Genomic DNA, 24,671 nt, shown 5'->3' with positions numbered 1-24,671 from the left:
ACTCTTTTTAAGCTTTTGATCTAGCCCCCTTTCGCTCCCTTTATTTCTGTTTTGAGACTATCTGTCTGCTGGACTGTGGATTTTTCTATGTTAACCAGCCTGGCTTCCATCTTTATCAGCCGGCCTTCAAGGGGGCTTAAGAGTGACCTGAGCAGTGCACCTATATCTGCAAGTGTGATATCCTCATTAGAAGATTCTATAGAGATGTTAACAGGATGGGAAGGTGTATCTGCGGGCACGATGACAATAGATTGAGCCTCCCCACCAATATTGGACGATTGCCCCAGGCTTTTGCCGCCCGAGCTAGCAGCGTCCTTAACAGGGTTGGGTTTAGATGTTTTTAACTTGCTGCCTCCCTTGGTTTGCCCCTCTTTCTTCCTTTTTTGGATGGCTCCCTCCCTTGCTCCCCTTAGGGAGTCAGTGGGGTTCTTGCTAATACTAGCTATGGCCAGGTCCTTATTAGAGATTGGGAGTGGGACAGATGGTATTTGGGTCGTTGGTAGAGTCATGAGGCTCATATCCTCAAAGTCATTTAAGGCCTCCATGGTAAGATCTGCATTAATATCTGACTGGTTTGCCTCTGAACCCTCCTGGTTGGAACTGTGGAGATCTGGCCTTCCTTCAGGGGTTTTCGCCAAAGCCATTGGACCCATTGATGATCTCCCTACCCAGTCGATTTCTTGGGAAATACGTCTTTCAAGTACAGTGATTTCATCTATCAATAGCGAACCAGCTTTGACAAAGTAGTTGTCGATAGTACCTTTGGCAGTTCCAGCCCCAGTCTGTGCGGATTTGCTCCTTGTTTCCCTGGTGCTCATCTCTGTGGCTAGGAGGCACAGGGAAGTAGGAAGTAGGGTGTTGGAAGAGTCCCAACCAGGCGGGGTGGCCCGATCCTGGTCTCTCTGGTCCTCGAACGGCCCGCCCTTTGCCTGGGCCTCGCGCTTCGTATCGCGCGCGTCCCGCGTGTTGGTCAGAATATAACCGTGTGCACTGTGGGCATGGCTTCCGGGCAGAGCGGGCCAGGTGTCGCCAATTGGCCTCGCAGGGACTCCTGGTCAATGGAGTCCCTGCAGTCGCGCTCGCAGCCTCGTTGAGCCGCCGCAGCCCACGCCGACTTCCCTCGTGAAGCGGGACCCGCGGAGCGGGTCCGGCGAACAGTGGCAGCAGGTTTCAGGGAGCAAGAAGGTCAGTACAAGTCAAGTAACCCTTGCTCCGGTTACTGTGTGCAAAGGACAGACGAATCCCACCAGTTGAGCAGAGGAGGGCAGCTTTTCTTGAGTCCAGTACACTGGGGGCGTGGCTTCCGGGGAGAGCGGGCCAGGTGTCGCCAATTGGCCTCGCAGGGACTCCTGGTCAATGGAGTCCCTGCAGTCGCGCTCGCAGCCCCGTTGAGCCGCCGCGGCCCACGCCCACTTCCCTCGTGAAGCGGGACCCATGGAGCGGGTCCGGCGAACAGTGGCAGCAGGTTTCAGGAAGCAAGGAGGTCAGTACAAGTCAAGTAACCCTTGCTCCGGTTACTGTGTGCAAAGGACAGACCAATCCCACCAGTTGAGCAGAGGAGGGCAGCTTTTCTTGAGTCCGGTGCACTGGGGGCGTGGCTTCCGGGGAGAGCGGGCCAGGTGTCGCCAATTGGCCTCGCAGGGACTCCTGGTCAAAGGACTCCCTGCAGTCGCGCTCGCAGCCCCGTTGAGCCGCCGCAGCCCACGCCGACTTCCCTCGTGAAGCGGGACCCGCGGAGCGGGTCCGGCGAACAGTGGCAGCAGGTTTCAGGAAGCAAGAAGGTCAGTACAAGTCAAGTAACCCATGCTCCGGTTACTGTGTGCAAAGGACAGACGAATCATAATATTAAAACAAACATTGCCTGCAGCAAAATCAAATCTATGTAGTGTTCCGTACCTTAACAAAAGATGTTTACAGCATGTCTTTACAAGTTAAAAACTGCCCTAATTCGCAATCATGGGACACTTTTCTAGCTAACTAATTCACTAATGAGTGCCACTTTTATTTTGGTGCCGGGGTCTATTTTTTAACCCAGTCTCACGCTGCATGTTAGGGTAATCCATGGCAGCAATTTAACTCCTGTTTACATTTCATGTGCTTTACTTAATCTTGCATTCCCCAAGCATGTTAGCTGTTTCCAGGATGTGTGTTTCTGTATTCATTTCACTGCATATTACTCTTGTATGGGGCGCACGTCGTAATGAGTCGCCTCCAGGTGTTTAAAACAGGCTACAGTTGAATGCTTTGGAGTTGAGGCTGTAGGCAGTAATACTTTCTCATGGTGCCTATCTGTGGGTCAAAAAGGTGTCCAGTATACATGATCATTCAATACATGGCCTTTCTGCAGAGCAACACAGAGCAACAGTCCCGTATTCCTGTTGCAGTTTAGATTCTGTGCAAAAGTGTGTGAAGGAGGTACGCAATGGTCAAAATAGTGACATGGTGAAAGTAAAATAATTTATTGTTGTTACTCATTTATCTTAAACAGATAACAGCCACTGACAAAGCCTATACTCCTGGTGGTTTTTAGATGTAAGTCAGTTGTTGTGTTATATGTCTGGATTTAATCACAGAAAGTTGAGGGTGAGGTGAGAAAAAGAGTAGAACATTGAGAGGAAGTCTATTTAAGAGGGTCAGCATCAACAAGAAAATATAAGATGCTCCAGGGGGATGGAAGGGGAGAAGTGGATGTAAATGAAGCAGAACAAGGAAAGAAGTTGTGAGGCTGAAGGGGAGATGAGAGTTGAAGGGGAGTGTATGGATAAGATGTGTGGATATAAGAGAGACAGAACCAGCAAGGGAACATAAGCAGAGTGGAGAGAGAACTATGGATGAGAGGTGGATGGAAGAAAGCAGGACCACTGAAAGATGTAAGAGGTTGGGTGGGCTGAGACAGGAGGGGAGAGGTGGAAGTTAGAAGGGGAAAAATCAGCAAGAGAAATTTGAATAGTACAAAAAAGAAGTCAACTTCCAATTTTCTTTCATAAAACATAATTTACTCATTGACAATGTGCTGGTTGGCTTCTGACAACTCTAGGAGTTTGAAGTAGCATTTGTGCAGTATCAGATGATTTGTGGCTGACTCTTTATCCTAGAGTTATACAGCCTTAATACTACTAAACCTTAGCGCCACATTTGACACTGTTTCCCAGCCAGTGCTTATAAATCAACTAGTACAACCTGGAATTTAAGGTGTGGCTTGCCTCTATCTGATTTGAGAAATCAGAAACAATCCACTCACCACCTGTTTCTATTATGTACTAAACCGCTGACTTGTGGAATTTATTGGTTCTCCACTGTTCAATCTATTTCATTCCCAGTTAGCCTTACTCATACAGTCCTTTGATTCTTGCTGATATCTTGCAAATATTGATACCCTAACATTTTTTCCCTCAGTGTCAATCTGTCTTTGCCCAAGAATATGTTTGGACTTGTATGCTAGCAGTTTATTTCTGAATGAAGACAAAGTCATTAAAACCTTATAGTGACAAATCAAGGGTTCTCATTTTTAACGAATCTTATACTATACGCGGTTCTCATTGGTGGCTGGTGGAAGTGGGTCAATCGCCCACATTGGCAGAGTCAGCAAATACATTTTGGATTCCTTTTCCAGCACCTTCTCTTTTTTTCGAAACAGATTAACCATGTTTCATCCACTTGATTTTAATACATCCATAAGCAGCACAAAATCATCCCTCCCCCCTCTCACTACAGTGATGCTGCTGTGCAATCAATTATCTTCTCACTATATTATGCAAATGCCCTCTCTCTTTGGCTCTGTGTCTTTTAGCCTTTGGTACCATTCAAATCATTCAGAACAGAAACCGAGGAAGCGACGAACTGCTCAAGCTAGATGAACATTGAATGACTGAGCACACAGCCTCATGGACAAATGCGGAGCAAGGGAACTTTGTCGTTGCACAACCACTCAGCAAGTAAGGGAGGGAGGAGGGCGGGATGGGAGGGGGGCAGGGAAGGGGGGGTGTGGGGTGCACATACATGGGTTGTTCTTGTTTCTCTTTCTCTCTTTCTATCCTCTACCTCGACCTCTCCACTGGAGCTCTAGGCACAGGAGGGTGAACACGCAGTCACCAGCAGGCAGGCTACACAGTGGCAGAAAGTGCACTACACAAGACAATGACACATACGGGACAAAACCAGATGAACCGCCAGATACACACCACATAGGATGACACACAACCAACACAACTACCTCACCGCTGATATTAAGATAGTGTCCCTAAACGTGAAGGGTCTCAATCATCCAGTGAAGAGAAGGAAAGTCCTCGAATATCTGGCAAAACACAAAAGCGATATATATGTCCTACAGGAAATGAAATTAGAAGCGGAAGATATAGGCCGACTTAAGGCAGGCTGGATAAGCGAGGTCATAGGATCAACCGCACAAAACAAAAAGAACGGGGTTGTCACAATAAACAGCAAGAAATCCAAACTAGTACTGGAGAACTCACAGGTGGACAATGAGGGCAGAACGCTAGTGACCAGTCTGTCAAGGGGGGTAGAAAGGATACACGTAGCCAATATCTACAGCCCCAACACGGAAGACAGACCCTTTTGGGATAGGGATGGAGAACAACTAGACACCCTTCTACTAGAGGAACTACTAATACTGGCAGGCGACATGAACCAAGTCCTAGACCCAGCTATCGACAGACACCCACATAGACCGAGCCAAACATCACAAAGAGGGAACATTCTAAAGAATCTATGCACGAAACTCAGACTCAAAGATCCATGGCGATTTCAGAACCCAGATGGCAGGGAATACACGTTCTACTCAAACCCACACAACTCCTACAGCAGAATAGACTATATTCTAATATCAGATACACACACTCACCTCATAGACCAAACAGAGATAGGCACACAAACCATCTCCGATCATTCACACATCAGCCTGACGATGACAGGCAAACACAACGATAAGCCAACACGGAGGTGGAGGTTTGACGATGACCTACTCAAGAACACAACAGCCAAGGCAGAAATAGAGAATGCAATAAAGGAATACCTTGAGATCAATGGCACCCCGAACATGGACAGGAACATCCTAAAGGCCACAGTCAGAGGGAAAATTCTCAGCATTAAAAGCAGACTAAACAGAGATAGGAATAAAAAGATCAGGGATCTGGAACAGGAGATCAAAAACCTGGAAACGGGGCACATAGCCAACCTAAAAGATAGGAACACCCTCACAACATTAACAAAAAGGAAGTACGAGCTAAACAGAATCCTTAGTGAGAGGGCGGGAACATGGATAAACAGGTACAAAGCCATAAATCAATGTACCGCCAACAGAGCAGGGAAGGCATTAGCATCCTACCTCAAGGGCAAGCAGAAACAGCACGCGATAGCAGCAGTCAGAGACAGCAAAAACAAATCCCAGACAGCAAACAAGGAAATACTCAATGCATTCAGAGACTTCTACGAGCAACTCTACACAAAAGACACCACCCTAGGCTATGATGGAGGCAAAGTACTACTAGAACGAATCACAACGCCAGTACTCACCGACACCCAGCGGGACACACTGGAATCAGACATCAAAAGAGATGAGATAGAAAGGGCAGTAGCTAGTTTCAAAGACAGCAAAGCCCCAGGCCCAGACTGATTCACAGCTAGATTCTACAAACAATTCCTACCAATACTTAAACCCACGCTGACAGAAGTGTTCCCACACTGCGTCCACAGCGGCCGCATGACACCAACAATGGCAGAAGCCAACATTATAGTGATACCCAAAGAAGGCAAGGACACACAACACCCCAAGAACTATAGCCCGATCTCACTCATAAATGTAGACTGCAAGATAAATGCAAAAATATTAGCGACCAGACTCAATGCACACCTGCCCAAACTCATACACTGCTCGCAGGTAGGCTACCTCAAAAACAGAATGTCCCATGACAACACTAGATTTCTCTGCCACATAATCAACCACGCCTCTAAAATCAACAATGCCGCAGTCATGGTAGCCCTAGACGCAGAGAAGGCTTTTGACAGAATGTCCTGGCCATTCCTAGACCAGTGTGTGCAGAAATTTGGACTGGGTCCTAACTACAGAAGGATGGTTCTGTCACTATACAATGAACCTAAGGCATGCGTTGTAGTCAACGGCGGAACATCAGAACTACTCTGCCTCGAACGGGGTACAAGACAGGGATGCCCGCTGTCTCCAGCCCTCTTCCTCCTAGCGATAGAGCCACTGCTCGATATGATCAGAACAAACAAAGACATAAAGGGAATTCCAATTGGAGGGGAAACTTTCAAGCTAGCAGCCTATGCTGATGACGTCCTTATCATAACCGAGAACCCAGAGAAGTCAATAAAAGCCCTCATGGACACCATAGAACAGTATGCACACGTATCAGGATACAAATTAAATAAAGAAAAATCTGAATGTACACACCACGAAGACTGTACTAGGCGAATCAGGACTAACATGGAGAAAAAAATCCATAAAATACCTGGGCCTCCTCTTTGAGAGAGATCTCAGATCCACTCTAGACCAGAACGAACAAGCTACGCTCTGCAAAATCAAGGAAAGAGTAGAAGGATGTTCGCCCAAATTCACCACATGGTGGGGGAGGGTGGAGACGGTTAAGATGATGCTCACACCAATAGTGAACTATATGCTCAACATGCTCCCGCTGATTAATACAGTGGACTTCCACAAAAAATTGGATAAACTGATCAATACCTTCCTGTGGAAAGGAAAACAACCCAGACTCAGCCTACAAAAACTCAGATTAGCCAAGGGCCTGGGGGGCCTTAACATAATAAATTTCAAAACGTTCCAAACTGCATGCATAGCGAAACAAGGGCTCTACTGATTCACCCCCAAGCAAGACTACACCCCGGCATGGCTATCGCTAGAGAGAAGTCTACTAGAGGGCATGGAGCCCATCGCCCTCCTCACTGTATTCAAACACCCCGCAATTAAACACAACCCCATACTGAGGAACACAAGAACAGCACTCCTCAAGATAGATAGACTATTGGACACAAGCGTGAGGAATACTCAGTGGGAGTCCATATGGCACAACCCCAGGATCAAGTACAGAGACAGAACACTAGACATGCACTCCTGGTACAAGCACGGCATTTCTACAGTAATGCAACTACAACCCCAAAGCACATACACCACTTTTGACTCACTCAAGGGCGAACACAAACTAGATAGCATCGAACTATACAACTTTCTGAAAATCAAGGTTGCGATTAGCAAAGCAGGCCTGAACAAACAAACACACTCAATCGTGCAATACGCAACCAACCTAAACAGAATGGGGCACCAGGTAGCACACCTCTACAGAGCCCTAAGTCCCAAGTCCACCAAACTCAATAACAAAGTCACAGCCTACTGGGAATCTTTAATAGGCAGGGAGCTCAGGGAGGAAGAAAAGTACGACCTCTGAACATCCACTTTAAGGAAGAAAGTGACAACCACCCTAGACCAAACAAAATTCTGGCTGATACACAAAACATATTGGACCCCAGCCCGCCTAGCATCCATAGGAATCCGCGAAAATGACACTTGCTGGAACTGCGACAAACAGAGAGGTGATCTAGCACACCTGATCTTCCACTGCCCCAAGGTTAAGAATTTCTGGCACAAGATAGGCGCACTGATAAATGACATAACAGGCACCGCACACCAGTTCGAATTCCACAGCCTTGACACAGGGTTCATGGACCCCACAATCAAATCCAGAGAAGACAGAGACCTGTTTGACCTTTTACTATCAGCAGCGGTCAAGACAGTGCTGAACAACTGGAAGGATACAGGGAAGGTCTCTTTTCAAACATGGTTCGACTGGGTAACCTTCCTAAGGGGAGCAGACACCATCACGGCCAAACACACACCGAAGGCACACAAACAGTGCGAAATGTGGCTCCCCCTGGACAACTATTTGTCCTCGCACAAGCCGCCGTAGCCACCGCAGCAAGCAACGCCGCCGCGGAAATCCCCGACTAGATCACCCGCCAACACCACAGCCAAACTGCGTTCTGCCCACACCTCCTATACTGAGCTTCTTCTTCCTCTTTCTCTTTCTCCTTTCCAGCCACGGAGGGGGCTAATAACAAAGGCCAAGTGAACGACAATCGCACAGGCCACAGGACAAAACATAAGAAAGAGGATAAACCCGACCGCAACCGCATGGAAGGTGGGGGGGACGGAGGCAACCAACCAAGAAGCAACCCACAAGAGTATACGAATCACAGGACTCAACAACAAGTATGAAAATATTAAGTGCCCCCCGGGGCGTTTTTCTTCTTCCTCTGCGTCTTTTACCTTACTGTTTCCCATGTATATGTTCCATGTAAATATAATTCTTTCAATAAAAACTTTACAGAAATTTAAAAAAAAAAAGAAAGGAAAGAAACCCTCTATCTGCAAGGCACTATCCATTTGTCATTGTGCATTGCAGTTAAATGGTTCTCTGTTTCTACAGCACTCCGTACTGTTCATTCCAGAATCATATACTCTGTGCCATCCAAACTCCTGTGCCATTCAAAAATGTAGATAACCCTGATTGGCGGCCTATCTTTCTCCTTTCTAGTTGTGTAGGACTGGAACTCTCTCCCTCTTGAGCTATGGCTTGACTCCAATCTTTTGGGAAAACACTTAAAACTGCCCTTTCTCCATATTAGTGAGGTTTGCACCCCTCCTTTGGACATCGCTTAATGTCTGGCTGCCCGATTTGCATAGCATTTTCATTCATCCCATTCAAGAGAACTATAACTAAGTTCAATTAAATTAGGGTGTTTCCACTTATTAGGGATTTAAAATATATGCACGTATTTTATTAGGATTATTACTGTTATTTTTAACCATTTTACTTATATCCAAACTAGATAAACAGCTTCTAGAAAAGTGGCTTCAAACAATGCCACATAATTAATGGCCAATTGCTATTAGCTCCTATGATGTCACTTCCTGCCAGGTTAAATCTTATGCAAATTATAGGGGCCTTGCATGTTCCCTATTCTGCCCGGGGCCCCACAAATCCTAGGACCGGCCTGGCTCAACATAGTAAGTTGCACACACCTAACACTGCGTGGATAGGGCACGCTGCATGTCAATCAACAAACAAACGTGTTAATTAGGACCCCTTACACCGACCCCACAAAGCTGAAATAGGTGAGTATTGAATAGCATCATTCCAAACTACACTGACTGACTGACTCTAGACAACACACTCACATAGCAACATGCAGGCCTATGGGCAAGCCAAATAACCAAAATAGCACCAAAACGCCTTGGCCCGACCTCCAGACACCAGTGACCAGTCATGATTCAATACACCTGGTGACTGTACACAAGGAAAATACCATCACAAATACAAGACCGGTGTACAGATCATACTAACCCAAACAGACTGTGTCAAAACACTCAATCTGATTGCAAGAAGAAAGCCATACTAATTGCTGATTTTGTGATAAATGAATACCCCTACCATAACAAAAATACGTGATTGGCACACTAAGGGGATGGTTTGGAAGCCCTGAGCCATAGAAGCCTTACACCTATACACGTGCAGCAGGCCTTAGCGTAAAGGATTATCATTCGCGAAACCCCTGGGGCCTTGTTCTCTCAGCAAGAGGTGACATTCTCACATTGCTCGTTTTCTCCTACACTCTCTCGCCTCCTCTCCCCGTGTGACGAAGGCTCTTCCCTGCTCATACGACACAGCGCTGGCGGTGCGAGCATCAGCTCCCCCAACAAGCCCACTCGAGCATGCGGTGCCATCCTGTGCGACCCGCGCGCTCTCCCCACATCCCCTTCAGGCTGCATGTCACGTCTGTCAGAGACAGTGCATCCCCTCCCGCTCATGGTGACATGCAGGAGCAGGAAAGCGGCCGGCCTGCTGCTCCTGTCCTGGAGCCGGTACCGCGTGGTCCGGCCCGGGTCCCTCCCCTGCTCCCCGGCGCGCCCGAGCTCTGCCAGTGACGGTGCCATGCTGGAGCCGCAGCAGCACGCGCGCGAGGCGGCCTGCCCGCGCCAGCAGGACAGGTAAGGCCATCTAATATTGTCCCTTTAATACCACGCGCTCTCTGCCGACTGGAGTGCCTCTAGGCGCTGCCGCTGTCATGGCGCGGCTGCGCGCTCTAGGGCCGTCCCTGGGCAAGTTTTGATTGTAGCAGCAGTGAGCAGCATCTCCAGACAGCTGCATGCTGATACTGCGTGTCTCTGCCGTTTAGGCTGCGGGGAGCTGTGTACCCCAAGCAAAGGAGCGCAGTGGAGCACAATCACGGGGGAGAGCTGATGGGGGGGGGGGGGGGGGGTATAAGGTTGAGGAACAGATGAAAGGAAGAAGACAGGAGGGGGAGAGGAGCTCGAAGGCGGTGGCGCTGGAGATGAGGGAAGAGCAGGTAGACAGTCGAGTAGTATGAAATTGCGAAAATAACGTGGGAGGAGAAGAGGGAAGGGGCTGAAGGACAACGTGCAAGGACGAGAGGCAAGAAAGGAGGAATAGGGGAGGGTAACGGTGACGAGAGAGGGAGAGAGCAGATAAGGGTGCGGAGATGAAAGGGGGAGGTGTTGGGAGAAGAGCTAAGGAATGAAGAGGAGAGTGCAGACGTCAGAGAAGCTGGGAATAGGCTGAAGGGGCAAACGGGGACAGCAGCCAAGAGAAACGATAATATGCATCCATAAAATATACAATGATCAATTTGCGAAATATATAGACGGAGATAGACATACGGGGGAAATGACAGGCGAATAGAACATAGAGCTTGATGAAGGCGGGAAAAAGAGCAAAAGGGGCGCGAGGGAGACTGTAAATGAAGGATAGTCAGTGAGAGAGAAATGTGAAATAAACCGAAGGTGAGACTGAAAGGAAAGTGACGGGGAAGTGTGACGGGGGATGAACATGCACTGGAAGCGAGGATCGAGAGAAAGAGGCGAAAGAGCAAAGAAGCGTAATTGTGATCGCATTAATATAGCGCTTTATACCCCTTGAAAGGCGCCGAAGAGCACTGTCGGAGCGGCAACGAGTGAGTCTACGAGATAGTGCGTGGTAGGGAAGGTGCTGTATTTTGATGCTGATCTATGCGAGAAGCGTTTGGGTTCGTGCCTGAGTACCGGGAGTAGTATGCTGTGATCATGTCTTTGATCGCAGTGCTTGGCGGGAAAAGAGTGAGAGGGCAATTTAGTTCAGAGAAGGAACGCGAGAGGAAAAATGAAGCGCATGAAAAGGAAGGGAAGAAGTGGGAGGAGAAGCAAGATAAAGGGTTGCCTGGAGCCAGGTCGGTGACTGGGAACAGTGCTGGAAGGTGAAATACATTTTAACCAAGGCTGCTGGAATTATGGGCAAGGGAGGAGCAAATTAAGTGGCAGAGGTCACTTATTATGACGTATGCGACAATAAAATGCAAATTATGCAGCTCAACGCAGCGCATGTTCTCATAAATATGCTAACACTGGGCAAATGTTTCGCAGTTTAATACTCAAATACAGAAATAACCAACTGAATAAAACCTTTCTAAACAGGAGAGTACAGCTTTATTTGGTGCAGCAGATGCAGGGGGTCCGGGATCTAGAGGCCTGAAGCCCCACTTATCCTTGATTATTTCTTTATTTCACAGCTTAAATTGCGGTCAAGGGGCCCGTTTCTTTCTCTGCACTAGCGCCCATAGCACACTAACTACGCCACTCTTTGCAAGGGACTTCTACTGCACAGCAGCAAATGCCACCGCATTTTTTATTAACTTTTGATCCGTTTGAGTGAAAAACATGTTTTTAGCTAAAACCCTCAGAATATGAAGCAGACAGTGGATTACATGTTAAATGCGTCAGATCAATAATTATTCAGAAAGCGCTGCCGTTGCAGAAACGAATGATGTCTGTGACCCTGGTTATAACCAAGAAACTATCAGGTGGGAGATCTGCTTGATCCCCTGTCGTGGACAATGAGAGTTACTGCGCTAAGGAGTTCTTATCCTTCAAACTCTGTGAACAGGATGAAAGAAGCCGGTAGGGTGCAGCCTCGCCCGGGAGAGTCGTAGCGCCTCTCAGGGCAGTGCGCAGTGCTCTAATAACGGAGCTCTGTGAAGTGCAGCCCAGCTGTTCTCGTGTCATCCGGAGCTGTGTGCTCACCATCCATGCCAGCTCACGAACAGACACAGTGTTGTGAGGCATGGGTGGAGGCGGGGGGCACAGCCAGGCCCACATAGACTCAAAAAGATTGTGCACGGTGGGGGTGAAACCATTTTCAGAGTCCTAGTCAAAATTCTTGTGTGTGCTCGTCTCTCTCCTCTTCTAAAAGTTGTAACTTGTGCACGATGAAGGGATCACACACCATGACTTCATGGGAGAATGCTCAAGAGCCGAGTAACAAGGTGGACGCAGAAAGTTCGACAAACGTATACAGTTTGCTTCTCACAGGAAAGGCGAGGTTAAATTTAAAATGAACCGAAAAGGGTTTTGACAAATGGGAGAAATCAGTGTCAAAACAATTAGTTACCTACAATCAAGCGCAATAGAGAGGTCTTGCAATCCCAATTGTACCTTCATTTGATTTTCCAAGATACAGTACTCTAAAGATCAATAAATACCTACACTTGGAATTTTCTATTTCAAGCATTGCTCTCTTGCTAAGACAACTGCTTCTCCCCTTACGTCATGGTTGAAGACCTCGGGGCTCATTTATGAGGCCGTGCGTCACTTTTACGCCGCCCGTGCGTCACTTTTTGTGACACACAAGCAGCGTAAAAAATTTGCCTTGTTGCACCATATTTACAAAGTGACGCATCTAGGTAGATGAGTCACTTTGTAAATCCCTGCGCTACATTATACCTGCGCCAGGTACATTGTATGCAAGGGGGCATTCTGACGCAAGAAAAGGTCCTAGAAGTGACGCAGTGAAATCTATAAGATTTCACTGCGCCACTTCTAGGACACAAATGCGTCAATTTCTTACGCCTGCCTCACAGCAGGCGTAAGACTGACGCAGGCCCTTTCACATAGGGCTTGCCCCATGTGAAAGGACACATTGCTGGAGTTGCGTCACTTTTGTGACACACTCCAGCAATGTGTCACTTTTGCGCCGTACAGATACGTCAGAAATACTGACGTATCTGTAACTCCTTGCGCAATGATACGTCATACTGTGAATATGACGCATCATTGGTGTCGCAAGGAGGGCGCAATGAAAAGTGACGCATCGCTGTTTTCACACAGCGATGCGTCACTTTTCATAAATGCGGCCCCTCATGTCTTAAACCTGATGATTTCTGCTCTCCCAGAAGCCCAGGCCCCGTTCTCCCTGATTCCCTATTATCCTAAACTCATGAGAGCTCTGACTGTTGGACACTGCAGGGTGGGAGGAGAGTCTCCTGTTTCCAAGGCTCCTGTTGGTCTGCCTCAGTATATCTGAAACAGACATGTTTTCTGAATATGTTTCTTAATATTTTCCTTCCCTGCTGCTACCCAAGGATGGCTACCCACAAAGCACTGTTGCTCAGTTGGGTGAGGCATCACTGTCTTGGTGAAGATCGCCCCATCCACAAGGTCCTCAATGATTCCCTTTATTCTGTCTCCTTATCTCTCTCCTGGTTTCTCTTTCCTACTTCTCCTCCCCCTCTCCTGGCCGAGCTCTTTGAGGTGACCTCACTCAATGGACTATACATTCCAACATCTTAGGACAACCAGACCCAACAACCAATGATTTTGCGTGCTGAAATTCTAAGTTAATGTTTTCTTTTTTACTTTAAAGCACTGCTAGGTGTTTCTCAATCACTAATTCTTTCTACAATGTCAGTAGAGGTATGTCTTTCTGTCTCTCTGGTTTCCCTTTCTAGTTCTTTTCAGTTTCTGTTTGTGATGCTCTTTCTCCCTTGGTCTTTTATCTGCCCTATGGTGGCCTGCAGACAGCAGCAGGAGAGAAAACTAATAGGTCATTCATTGGAAAAACTGAGAAATATCACGAATTCTCTATTGCCATTAACTCTAGCATTGTCGTCCTCACAGTCTTTCGTTTTCTCTCATCATTTATGTCACTTCCCCATATCTCCACCACACCACCATCACTTTGTCCTGCTCCCCCACTTTTTCCTCCTGTCCCATCCTAATGACACTTCCTCTCCCCACACCCAAATCCTTGGCCATTACTGTGCATGTTCCTCTCCCCTCAGGCTTTCCACCCTCATCCTACACCAAATAACCCTTCTTGTGACCTCCACTACATCCCCTCATCTCCTGCCCTACACACCGCTCTATCTTCAACACTTGCCCCATCCTGCAACCCAGCCATTTCACTCCTTTATCCAATCCTCCTCATCCTGCCAGCATGCCCTCTCATCAACTTATTCAGCTTTCCTCCGATCCTATACCTCACTGCCTTGCCTCCTTAATTGAATACCTTGACATGCTAGATGAATTAATATAAGAATGAATGAATGAATGAATAATGGAATTTCTAAAGTGCTCAGCTACTCCAGGGAGTGTCCCGGCACTAACCTCTTCCTTAACCCCTTCAATACTGGTGACGGAACCATTCCATCATCAGTCACGGTTGAGCTGTGCTGATGACGGAATGGTTCCGCCATGACCACACCCTGTTCTGGAATGTCCAGCACCGGGGAAGAATCTGCGCCGCAAGGAAGCGGTTAAAACACCAGGACCCAGGGTCCCTGAAGTTCTGTTATGTTTTTTATTTGTTCATATTATCCTGGGAATAAACGTCTTTCAAGAGGAAACGTTGGGATTCATACCTGGTCCTACAGTTTACTCCTAGATCGCAGCAGAAGGCACAATGCTGACACATGCATACACAGAGATGCCGTGTGCATTTATTAGAATGATCCTTGAGCCTTATATATTGTAGTTTCATAAATTCAACACTTTATACTCCTGAGGAGGCGCATACTGGTATTTGTGGAAGGGTTGCCGTCTGCCGACTACTCTATAGGAGTGCTCGAATAGAAGAATAAGTGCGGTCCCATGGGCTATTCTCTAGTGCTGTGTCGAGGTGCTTGGAGAATGAGCTGCCTGTTTTCCTATTGGTTGAACATCCAAGTCTTGAGGTTCTTGCTGAACTGTTTTGTTGCTGCATCCAGGCATGTACTGAAAAGAAGACCTTAGACGCTAATGCACTGGTGGCTGCAATGGGACCTATGTGTGAAGTATTATGATGTTGTTGGTTTTTGGTAAAGAGTGCTCATACCATGTTGGACCAAATGTGCTCATAAGCATGGGTGCTTATAAGCATGGGTGTGGGTAAAAAATGTGACATAACGGGGCAGGTGCACACATACTATTTCTAAAGTTAGTATTAGTTTAGCTACATTGATTATGGGAGGTGTCCACTCAGGAGTGGCAGAAAAGAACCATTTAGAGCATGAGGAATTCACCCACAAGTGAGAAAAGGGGTAACTGGTATGTCAGGTGTCCACTCTGCAATTGCAGGAAGCAACCCATAGGAATTAGTGCTAAACAACCAGCCTTGGCATGTTATGTGGAGCTCTCCCGGAACAAACAGAGGAGAAATCATAATACACACCTGCTGTAATCTGCACTCTGAAGTGTTCATCCACGATTGGCAGGGAGCAACCCACTAAAATGAGCCCTATTAGGGTTTATAGCATCTACTCACCGTAGTTGAGGGGCATACAAAATGAAAGTGTTTTGAACTCAGACTATATTATCTGAGGAATTATCCCAGGGTAACTGTATGCGTGGCACAATGACTCTCCAGTGCATCCTGGATTACAGGTGTCAACTAGATGGAAATTGTTAGAAATTGGGTTTCTGGTTGGCAGAGATATGCACCCTGTCTAAGCAGGAACCACAATCCTAGGCAGGGTAAGTCACAACACACCCTAAATGATCCTGTGTTTACCTTTTGGTGGCTTTGCATAGAGCAGTCATGCTTAACTTAAGAGGCAATGTGTAAGGTCTTTGTGCAACACTTCAAACAATAAAACAGTGAAAACACCACACAAAATGAATCCACACCAGGTTAGAAAAATTGAAGTCAATTTAATAAATAAAATAAGACTAAAACGAAAAAGATTCAATAAGTAGAACTTGAGATATGACGTTTAAAAAAAATAAACTGAAAAATAGAGCTAAGGAGCAATAAGCGCTTATTTGGGATATCTGGTCGCGCTGGACCGGAGCAAAGCGAAATGTTCAGGTCGACCAAGATGGAGCATGGATCGTATACAGGGACCCATTTAGGCCTGCTGAACAAAAGTACCTTGATCCTGGTTTTGTGGACAAAGATGTGGGGTGCAGCTGAGTGATGTGCTGGTGCTCCCTACACAGTAGAGGTGATATGCCACGTTTCTCCATGCAGGAGAGGCGATGCCTCAATCTTCTCCACACAGTGGCGGCAAAGTGTTGGTCCGCAGTGGTGGTTTATAATGCTATGTGTTGGTTACGAAGGCGATGCACTGATCCTGTTCTCATAAAAACGACAATGCGTTGATTCTGCTCATGCAGCAGAGGATGCGTCTGTTCAGCTGAAGCAAATACCTTAGGCCCACTTCCAAAGGACTAGGACTTGGGTAGCACCACTTGGCAGGGCAGACTCACAGATTGCAGAGTCCAGGTGTAGGAGCAGGATGGATAGACATCTTGTATGTTCATGAGACTTGAAATCAGGAGTCAAGCCCTTGGAGTCACTCTGTGTTCAAGAGATGCAGGTCCAGTTCTTCTCACGCAGGCAGGGGAACAGCAGACAGAAGGTCAGCACAGTAAGGCAGGAGTCCAGCAAAGCAGCAGTCCAGCAGAGGGGCAGTCCTTCAGCAGCACACCATTCCTTATTCCTGGCAGAATCTTCACAGGTCCTGAAGTGTACTGAAAGTGTTGGTGTCAGAGGTCCAGTACATTTACCCAGTTGTGCCTTTGAAGTTGGGGAGACTTCAAAGAAAGGTATTTGAAGTGTACAGTGTTCCTCCCTTCCTGCACTGGCTACAAACTCACTACAGGGAGGTAAGCAGCCCATTTGTGTCTAGATAGGACACAACCTATTGGGGTGTAAGTGTGAGGCTGTGACCAGCTCCTCCCTTCCACCCCCCATGATGGCTCATAAAGTCACACCTAAGTTCACTTTGTGTGTGGCTGACTAGAGGGGATGCACAGAGCCCAGCTGTCGCCCACCTCAGACTGTACAGACAGGCAGGAGGCACTAAATGACCAAAGTAAGAAAATGCCAACTTTCAAAAAAGAGGAATTTTTAGAACTGCAATTTAATATCTAACTTCACAATAGGTTGTGATTTTAAATTGTGACAACAGGGACACCAAACTTGAAAAATCTATCTCTTCTCAATTGGGAATTACATTTAAAAGATATAATAAGGAAATTCCAATGTTGTCCTACAGAAGAGATAGGCCTTGCAGTAGTGAAAAAAATTGGAAAGTTTCTCACAGCCAGGGCATGTAAAACTTAAAAGTGCATGTCCTGCCTTTTAGATACATTACACCATTTTCTTTGGGTTACCCAGGCCTACCTTAGGGGTGACATATGTATAAAAAGAGAAGGTTTATGCCTGGCAAGAGGTTTATCTTGTCAGGTCAAAATGGTAGAGTAAACTGCGTAGGCAGGCACAACCCATGGTTAGAGGGCTACACAAGTAGCCCTCTAACCGTGGGTGGCACAATGAGTGCTGCAGGCCCACTTGTAGCATTTAATTTACAAACCCTGGGCACATGTATTGCACTTTACTAGGAACTTATAAGTAAATTAAATATGCCTATTGTGGATAAGCCAATATTGCCATGTTTAGGGGAGGGATCACAAGCACAGGTTAACAGTGGTAAAGTGCACAGAGTCCTAAAGCCAGAAAAAACGATGTCAGAAAAATAGTGGAGGTATGTAAACAGTTGGGATAAGACCACCCTTAGACTGTCCGGTCTAACAGAAATATATTGTGGGGAAAATTGGTTTGCGGTTGCAGGAGAGGAACAAGAAGGGAATTTTGGAAGAGAGGAATTTGATGAATATATGGGTAAATGGGTTCCTAGAGGAGGAAATTAGTGCAATCCAAAGGGTTGGTGATTCTAAGTAAAAGGTAAAGAAGGTTGCTGAATAATTCTGTGGAGGAATGTGGTACGATGATTTGAGGAAGTGCATAGATTATTGATTGAGTCTAGGGTGAAAAGGGACCAAACAGAAGTTTGTTCCCTCTGCCCTCCCTGGCCCAAATAGGGAATGAACTATTAACCTCTCTCCCTTTTGACTTAAAGTCCTGGCTTGATGCCTTGGTGTAGAGAGGCTAGTTAGAGTAGGGGACAGAAGACACACTGAGACACCTAGACACACACAGTCACACAAACACACACACACACACACACAGACAGTTACATTAAGATGTAGTGCGTCTTTTGCTCGTTCCTAAATTGGAGCAACATTGCAATGTCCTGGTGGATATAGAGATGCTGTTCCATATTCTGGGTGCGTAGAGGCACAGGCCCTGCTGCCTTGTTCTTCCTTTTTTAGACTTTTTAGTCTCTAGACTGAAGGAGTCTTTGCTGCAGGTTTGCAAGAACCACATGACATGGTGAGTTTGTCTGCAAGATATGCAAAGGGGCTGGTTGTCATGGCTTTCTAAATGATACAGCTGGTTCAAAGACGGTGTATGTTGGCATGGCTAACCAATGGGGTTCCATTAGATGAGGGTGATGTGATCATATTTCTTCAGGTCCTGGGAGAAGCATGCTGTAGCATGTAGAATGCCCTGAAAGGGTGTCACAGAATAGGCCATTACCACCATCTAAATGCAAAAGTGTGAACAGCAGTTCTGAAGCCACTTTTGGAATAAGCAATTTATGTTCTTAAGAAGAGAGAGCTGGTAACAGGCCATCTTTTTTTTGGCAATGTGTTTTTGAGAGTGAGGTTGGTATCCAGGACTACTCCCAGTGACATGGCATTGAGTGAAAGTTGGGGTTTGAAGTTGTCAAGATTCATGTAATTGAGACAAGTTTGTACTTTTTCTTATTTGTTGTTCTTGGCAAATAACATGAGGAATTCTGTCTTATTTAGATTAATCTTCCGGTAGGAGCTGGGAATCTAGGTTGGGTTGATGTGCATGCAGTGTTTGAGACATTAGTTGTCTGAAGCTTTAGGACTTTTAAGTAAAGTTGTGTATCGTTAGCATATTGGTGCATATTGATGCTGTTATCTGTAAGTAGAGGCACTAAGTGGCTCACTGTAGAGGTTTAAGAAAACAGGGAACACTGGGGGACTCCACAGGCAATGGAGGTCTTTGGGACCTGGAGGTGCTCATGTGAACAAACGGGCCTCGGTTGATAAAGTAAGAGAAGAACCAGTGAAGCATATTGCTGGTGAATCCCATTCAAGACTCTAGGATGTGTATGAGGGTCTACTGAATCAAAGCCAGCTGAAAGTTCCAGGTAGGGGTCATCTTCAAATATTTTCAGGAAGGCATTATCTACGATGTGTAAGATAGTGGCCTTTATGCTGCAGCATGATCTGAAGCCAGATTGGTAGTTGTGCCGAAGATATATTTTTGATAGGTCGGTCGTTGGCGAGGTCATCAGGGTCTAGTAGAGGTGGGTGAGCCAACAACATGTCAGAGAAATGAGCCAGAGCAAAGCCAAAGGTTTGGATTGGCTCTTAGTTTCTGTGCATGGCTTGAACAGCAAAAACATTTGGCATGTAAATCATGCAACAAACATCAGTAAAATATGATAAAGTATCTTAAAATGTCACAAAAGTTTGCTTGTTTAACATTTCGCCTTAGTATTTCACTTTATATTAATACACTGAGAGATATTTTTAAAAGTGAGAGCTTTTAAACATGAACTTAGAAACATTCATACTCTTTTCATCTGATAAGAGTGCCACCAGTGAGCTAAAAGTCAAGTGATTTGTCATGTGCACTCTATATGTGGCCTAGATTCTTATTATAAATTGAGCAACCGTATAGTCTATTAAATCAAAACAAGAGAGGTTTTTGTAACGTGCACACCTTAAACTCACAAATTTGAAGGCACTCTCAAATTTGATAATGAAGAAAAAGGAGGCTCAGTGAAATAATATGATGGCCTAAGATCTCACAATTTGGACAAGCGGAGAAGCCGGGAGTCATAGGTGGATTTCTGGTTTCATATTGAACAATTCAGCCGCTGGATGGGTATCTCCTTTTATTGCCCGTTTGACATCAGAGGTTGCTGCTGTGTTTTTAGTATATGATTCTTGGTCCCAGAGGTGGCAGGCAGAAGCCATTAGAAAGCTTTGCTTGTTTTCTGCTCAAAGGTCCAAGAGGACCTAAAGCTAAGCCAGAGCCAAGCATCTAACTCAAGCCTTAGTAGATGCCCACCTGTAGGGTCTAGTGTAGGTTTCTTTAGGAGTGGGGGGGTCTCGCATGAAATGATAGCTTCGCGACAATACATTGAATGTAACAGATGTTGCTAATGATGAGTAAGGATGACAAAGTGTCACCAGAGAGAGCTTGATGAAGAACGAGCGTAAGACATCTTAATGAGAAGTGGCTTTAAGGGAGTTGAGTATGTAAGAGAGACATGCAAAAGATAGCACTTTGGTGGATGCCTGTTGTGGGATTCTATGGGAAGGTTTGGGCATAAAAGATGAAGCAGGGTTGTGGTGTTGTCAGTGAACTATAGGATCTTCTGTATTTTTTTTTACTGAAGAAGAGATTGATGGCATTACGCTGTTCTTTGGAGTGAGGAATAGAAAGGTCCGGCTGGGGTTGAGATGCAGGGTTTGATGGTCTTGAAATTGAGGTTTTTTCTACATGAATTTTCATGTTTTGCAAACTTGGGGCCCGATGTAGGTAATCCCAGATTACCGATTCTTAAATACCGAATCATACCGATTCGGTATTTAAGAACTGTCAATCGGGATGTAGGTAATTTTACCGATTTAATTACCGAATCTGTGTGATTCGGTAATTACCGAATCGGTATTTACCGATTCGGTAATTGACATTCATTCCTATGGGAGGCCCATAGGAATGAATGTCAATTACCAAATCGGTAAATACTGATTCGGTAATTGGGGGAAACATAGAAGGGTGGCAGGGTGTCACTTTGACACCCTGTTGCACCCCTCAATTGTGCATGGGTGCACATGTTGCAGACATACATGCCCTTAGGGCATGTAAGTCTGCAACATGGCACTGTTTTAATGCTTTTTAAAGGGTTTTCATTATTCACCACCGACTTCTAGTTGGTGGTAAATAACGAATTCTTAAACCCCTGTAGTACTGATTACAGTGCTACCTACATGTCAAAATACAGATTTGGTAATTTTAACGAATCGGGAAAAAATACAGATTCGGTAATTTTACTCCAAATACCGGTCGGTAACGGCCGAAATCGTCCGTTACCTACCAGTATTTGGCTTCCTACATCTGGCCCTTACTGTTTTAATTGGCTTTCAAAAGTATGACACTCCATCCAGGACTAGGAGACATAGGTTCAGAGGGGGAGCAATTGGGTTGATCTATCTCAGTCGGTCGGTTCACCTCCTTCTTTGCTAGCACACTAAATCATGGCTCGCGGCCTCAAAGGATGAGACTGAGAGTGGAGGTACTGACAATGACATGGTAATGGAAGGCAAACGATCACACACCTGACCATCAGAATGCAACATTTAATTTTCAGTCTCCATTTATATTGTATCTTCTGGTATGAATGGCCTGAAAGCACTACCACCAAAAGTATGAGTGCCCCCACAGCAGGTTGTGATGTTTATCATCCCTGGTAAAATCCCAAACTACAGATTTAGAATGTTACCCAATGGTATACATTTCAACTAGCCTGTCCCTAAAAATGGGACTAAACTGCTACACTCCTTACCAAAATCTGCATGTTTCTGTCATTACTAGGGGATTTCCCCCAGTATATTTCAGCATGTTTTACCTGTTGAAATGTACCTGAGGAAAAATGCGAGAGTGCAAATTTTACTGCACCCTCAATCCCCCGGGATTTCTCCTTGCTGAAAGTAACACCAATATATGTGTTATATGTGAAATAGCTGGAGTTACGTTAGCACACATACTGGAATTCATGGCACACTTATAAATGGTCCCTAAGAAAGTACAAGAAACCATTATTAACATTTATTTTGTCATTTCAGGTACTTTATTTTGTTTTTCTCATGAATGCAAGATCGATTTGCTATTGTTTCTGTCATTTCACTGAACCTTACTTTCTTAATTACATTCGGATGGAAGCTGTCATTCTCTGTCTTTAGTTGTAGCTAGTGTTACAGGGTATCCTGTAACACTACATCGCAATATTTACAAGGCAGCCCACATGATTTTAGCACACATTAGAATTTGGCGAAAACAGACATTTTCGCCAAAATCTAACGTCTGCGAAAATCCTGACTTAGCCATACCTAACATAGGGGGTGGATTATGCTGAAACGACCTTTTGGGTCCTATAAGCAAGGTTATCGCCATTTTGCATTGAACATTGCTGGAAAACCAGCGATGTTCCCTGAAAAAGGGCGATAACCTCGCTATCCCTGGAATTGTTATTGCCCTGGAGTAACGCGTTGTTAGTAACGCGCTACCAGGGCGATAAATACCTGAGATAGCATGCGATAATATAATTATCGGGAAGCACGGCCAGCGATAATTATCGCTGGCTGGCCGTTGTTAATATGCCCCCTTGTGAGGCTGTAGATGGTCTATTGAACACGGACAAGATTAGCTCTGAACAGGATGCCCTCCAGTCTTGCAGCCACCGAAAGACAATTTCCTATGTGGTTTGTAAATATAAATGAGCCGTTTATTATTAGAAATATTATTATTTATTATGATCATTATTAAAATTATTTTTTTGCAATGACAGCGAATGCTCTTGATAACATTTAAATTAACAGCAATAACAATTATTAATAGGTTGGTACCTTCTTTACCCGCCACAGTTTATAGATTAAAAAAATCCCTTTGCAGTATTAAAAAAAAAAAAAGTATATTTCTGAGAATCTAGAAACACACAGTTAAAGTAACAAGAAACACCAGCATATTCATTGCTCTCCATACCCTATTGCTGGACATTCAGCTGGCAGAAATCTGCAGCTCTTTTGAGATTCGGAAACTGTGATCGTACAAAAAAGGGAATTTGCAGTCGTTTTCAAGTTCTTATTACAGAGGCTGTTCAAAGGACAACCACCTCTCCAGGCTTAAAAACTTCAAAAGCGAGCTTAGAAAGCTCTTTGTGGTGAAAGAAGTGAGACTTTAACAGTTCAGTTGTCACAGGAGCAGCCTGTATTCCTACAGAGCAAAGAGGCCAGCCAGCACTCTGCAGGGACAAGGCTGAGACTCAGAATCCACCCTATCAAGCTTGGTTAGTGTGCACATTATAAGCAGTAGCAGGCTGGCATCTACGCGGAGTGGTAAGGCAGGCAAATGGGTGGTGGGTAGTTGTGCACTATGGTGCGTGCACCACGAAATAAAATAATAAAAACAATATCCACTTACCTTACACGGACGACACGGCCGCCTCCTTGAGCACATCCGCCTCCTGCTGCAGTCCATTGTTCAGCACTGGCCCAAGCCAACTACCTTAACCAATCCTGGCGCTGCTCTCACCAGCATGGGAAAATTGCCAGGATTGGAGGCGCGACCTCTCTCACTGCTCTCGAGGACACTGGAGCCCTACATGTGCTCTAACCCAGCTGTTTTAGGACAGCTGGGCTAGAGCTTTCAAAGTGCTCTTGTCTGGTTGGCCGTTGCAAGACGGCTGGCCAAAGGAACATTAGCACTTTGAAAAGTGCCCAGGCATCCTATCCTCCTCCCTATGGCTACCACGCCACAAGCCCCGCACCGCCCTGACATTCGGTGGGGGAAAGGGAGGATGAAAAATAAATTGGTAATAAATTAACTTTATTACCACTTTATATTTCATCTAGGGGCATTTGGGGACATTTTACTTGGTGAGGCGATGCTCCTCTGCTCTAACGGAGGAGCCACCCCTGATTATAAGTATCGGGCCTTCATGAGGTAGTCCTCACAGGAACTCATTAGCAGGAGTAATGTTGTTTTTTGCAGAACACTCAGCACAGCAGGAAATTTAAAGAGGGCGTAACATACCAGCTCCTACTTGGTTCCCCCACCATCCCAGCACATTCAAAGCTGTTGTTAAATGTTTGCATTACCCTGCTAATGGCCCGCCTGGAGTGGGATAGAGACGATGTAGTGGTGTGGTGAGGAAGGCTTGGCCTAAAGGTGCACTGAACTCAGCACCTCTGCTCATTTGTCGTTATAAAGAGGCTGAAGTGTAATGCAGCGCTCAAACACCAACAAGAAAAGTCAACCCTGCCTTCCTTTACCTTACTTCTAGCTTTTCTCTGTCGTGTTGCGGCTGTTGTCTATCTTATGCTATGTTATATCATATGTAGCTGCTGGTGCTGTCTAGGATGTGTAAGATGTAGTTGGCGCCTGGGTGATGTTATCTACCTTCTATCTGTGCTGGTTGTATGATAGATGCAAAACAACAGTTGATGAACAGAATGCAGCGAAATGTCATACATTCACCCCAGTACAGAGATCTGGGCCTAAATCCATCGTTTTTTTGCACTCCACACCACCCCAGTTCAGACATGGCCATATGCAAATCAGCCTTGACCCTGTGCCTCATGGGAACAGTCCAGCCTGAACTGCCAAGCCGTGTCTTTCCTGGACCCGAATCAAGCATCCTAG

The 24,671-nt window shown here is 45.8% G+C and overlaps 1 protein-coding gene across 1 annotated transcript in view; it reads left to right on the top strand.

Annotated features, from left to right (window-relative positions):
• Positions 1 to 9,816: 9,816 nt before the first annotated feature.
• Positions 9,817 to 24,671, top strand: part of LOC147747765 (regulator of G protein signaling 8-like) — a 491,729-nt gene continuing 476,874 nt past the window's right edge. Inside the window, exon 1 of the mRNA XM_086955586.1 lies at positions 9,817 to 10,039. Within this exon, the coding sequence (XP_086811712.1) occupies positions 9,819 to 10,039 (221 nt within the window). The 5' untranslated portion in view covers positions 9,817 to 9,818. The remainder of the gene's footprint in view (positions 10,040 to 24,671) is intronic.

This window comes from Lissotriton vulgaris, chromosome 1_1 (genome assembly GCF_964263255.1).
Source record: "Lissotriton vulgaris chromosome 1_1, aLisVul1.2, whole genome shotgun sequence".
Taxonomy (NCBI): domain Eukaryota; kingdom Metazoa; phylum Chordata; class Amphibia; order Caudata; family Salamandridae; genus Lissotriton; species Lissotriton vulgaris.
The sequence above is the reverse complement of the archived record's forward strand: the minus strand, read 5'-3'. Positions and strand labels throughout refer to the sequence as shown.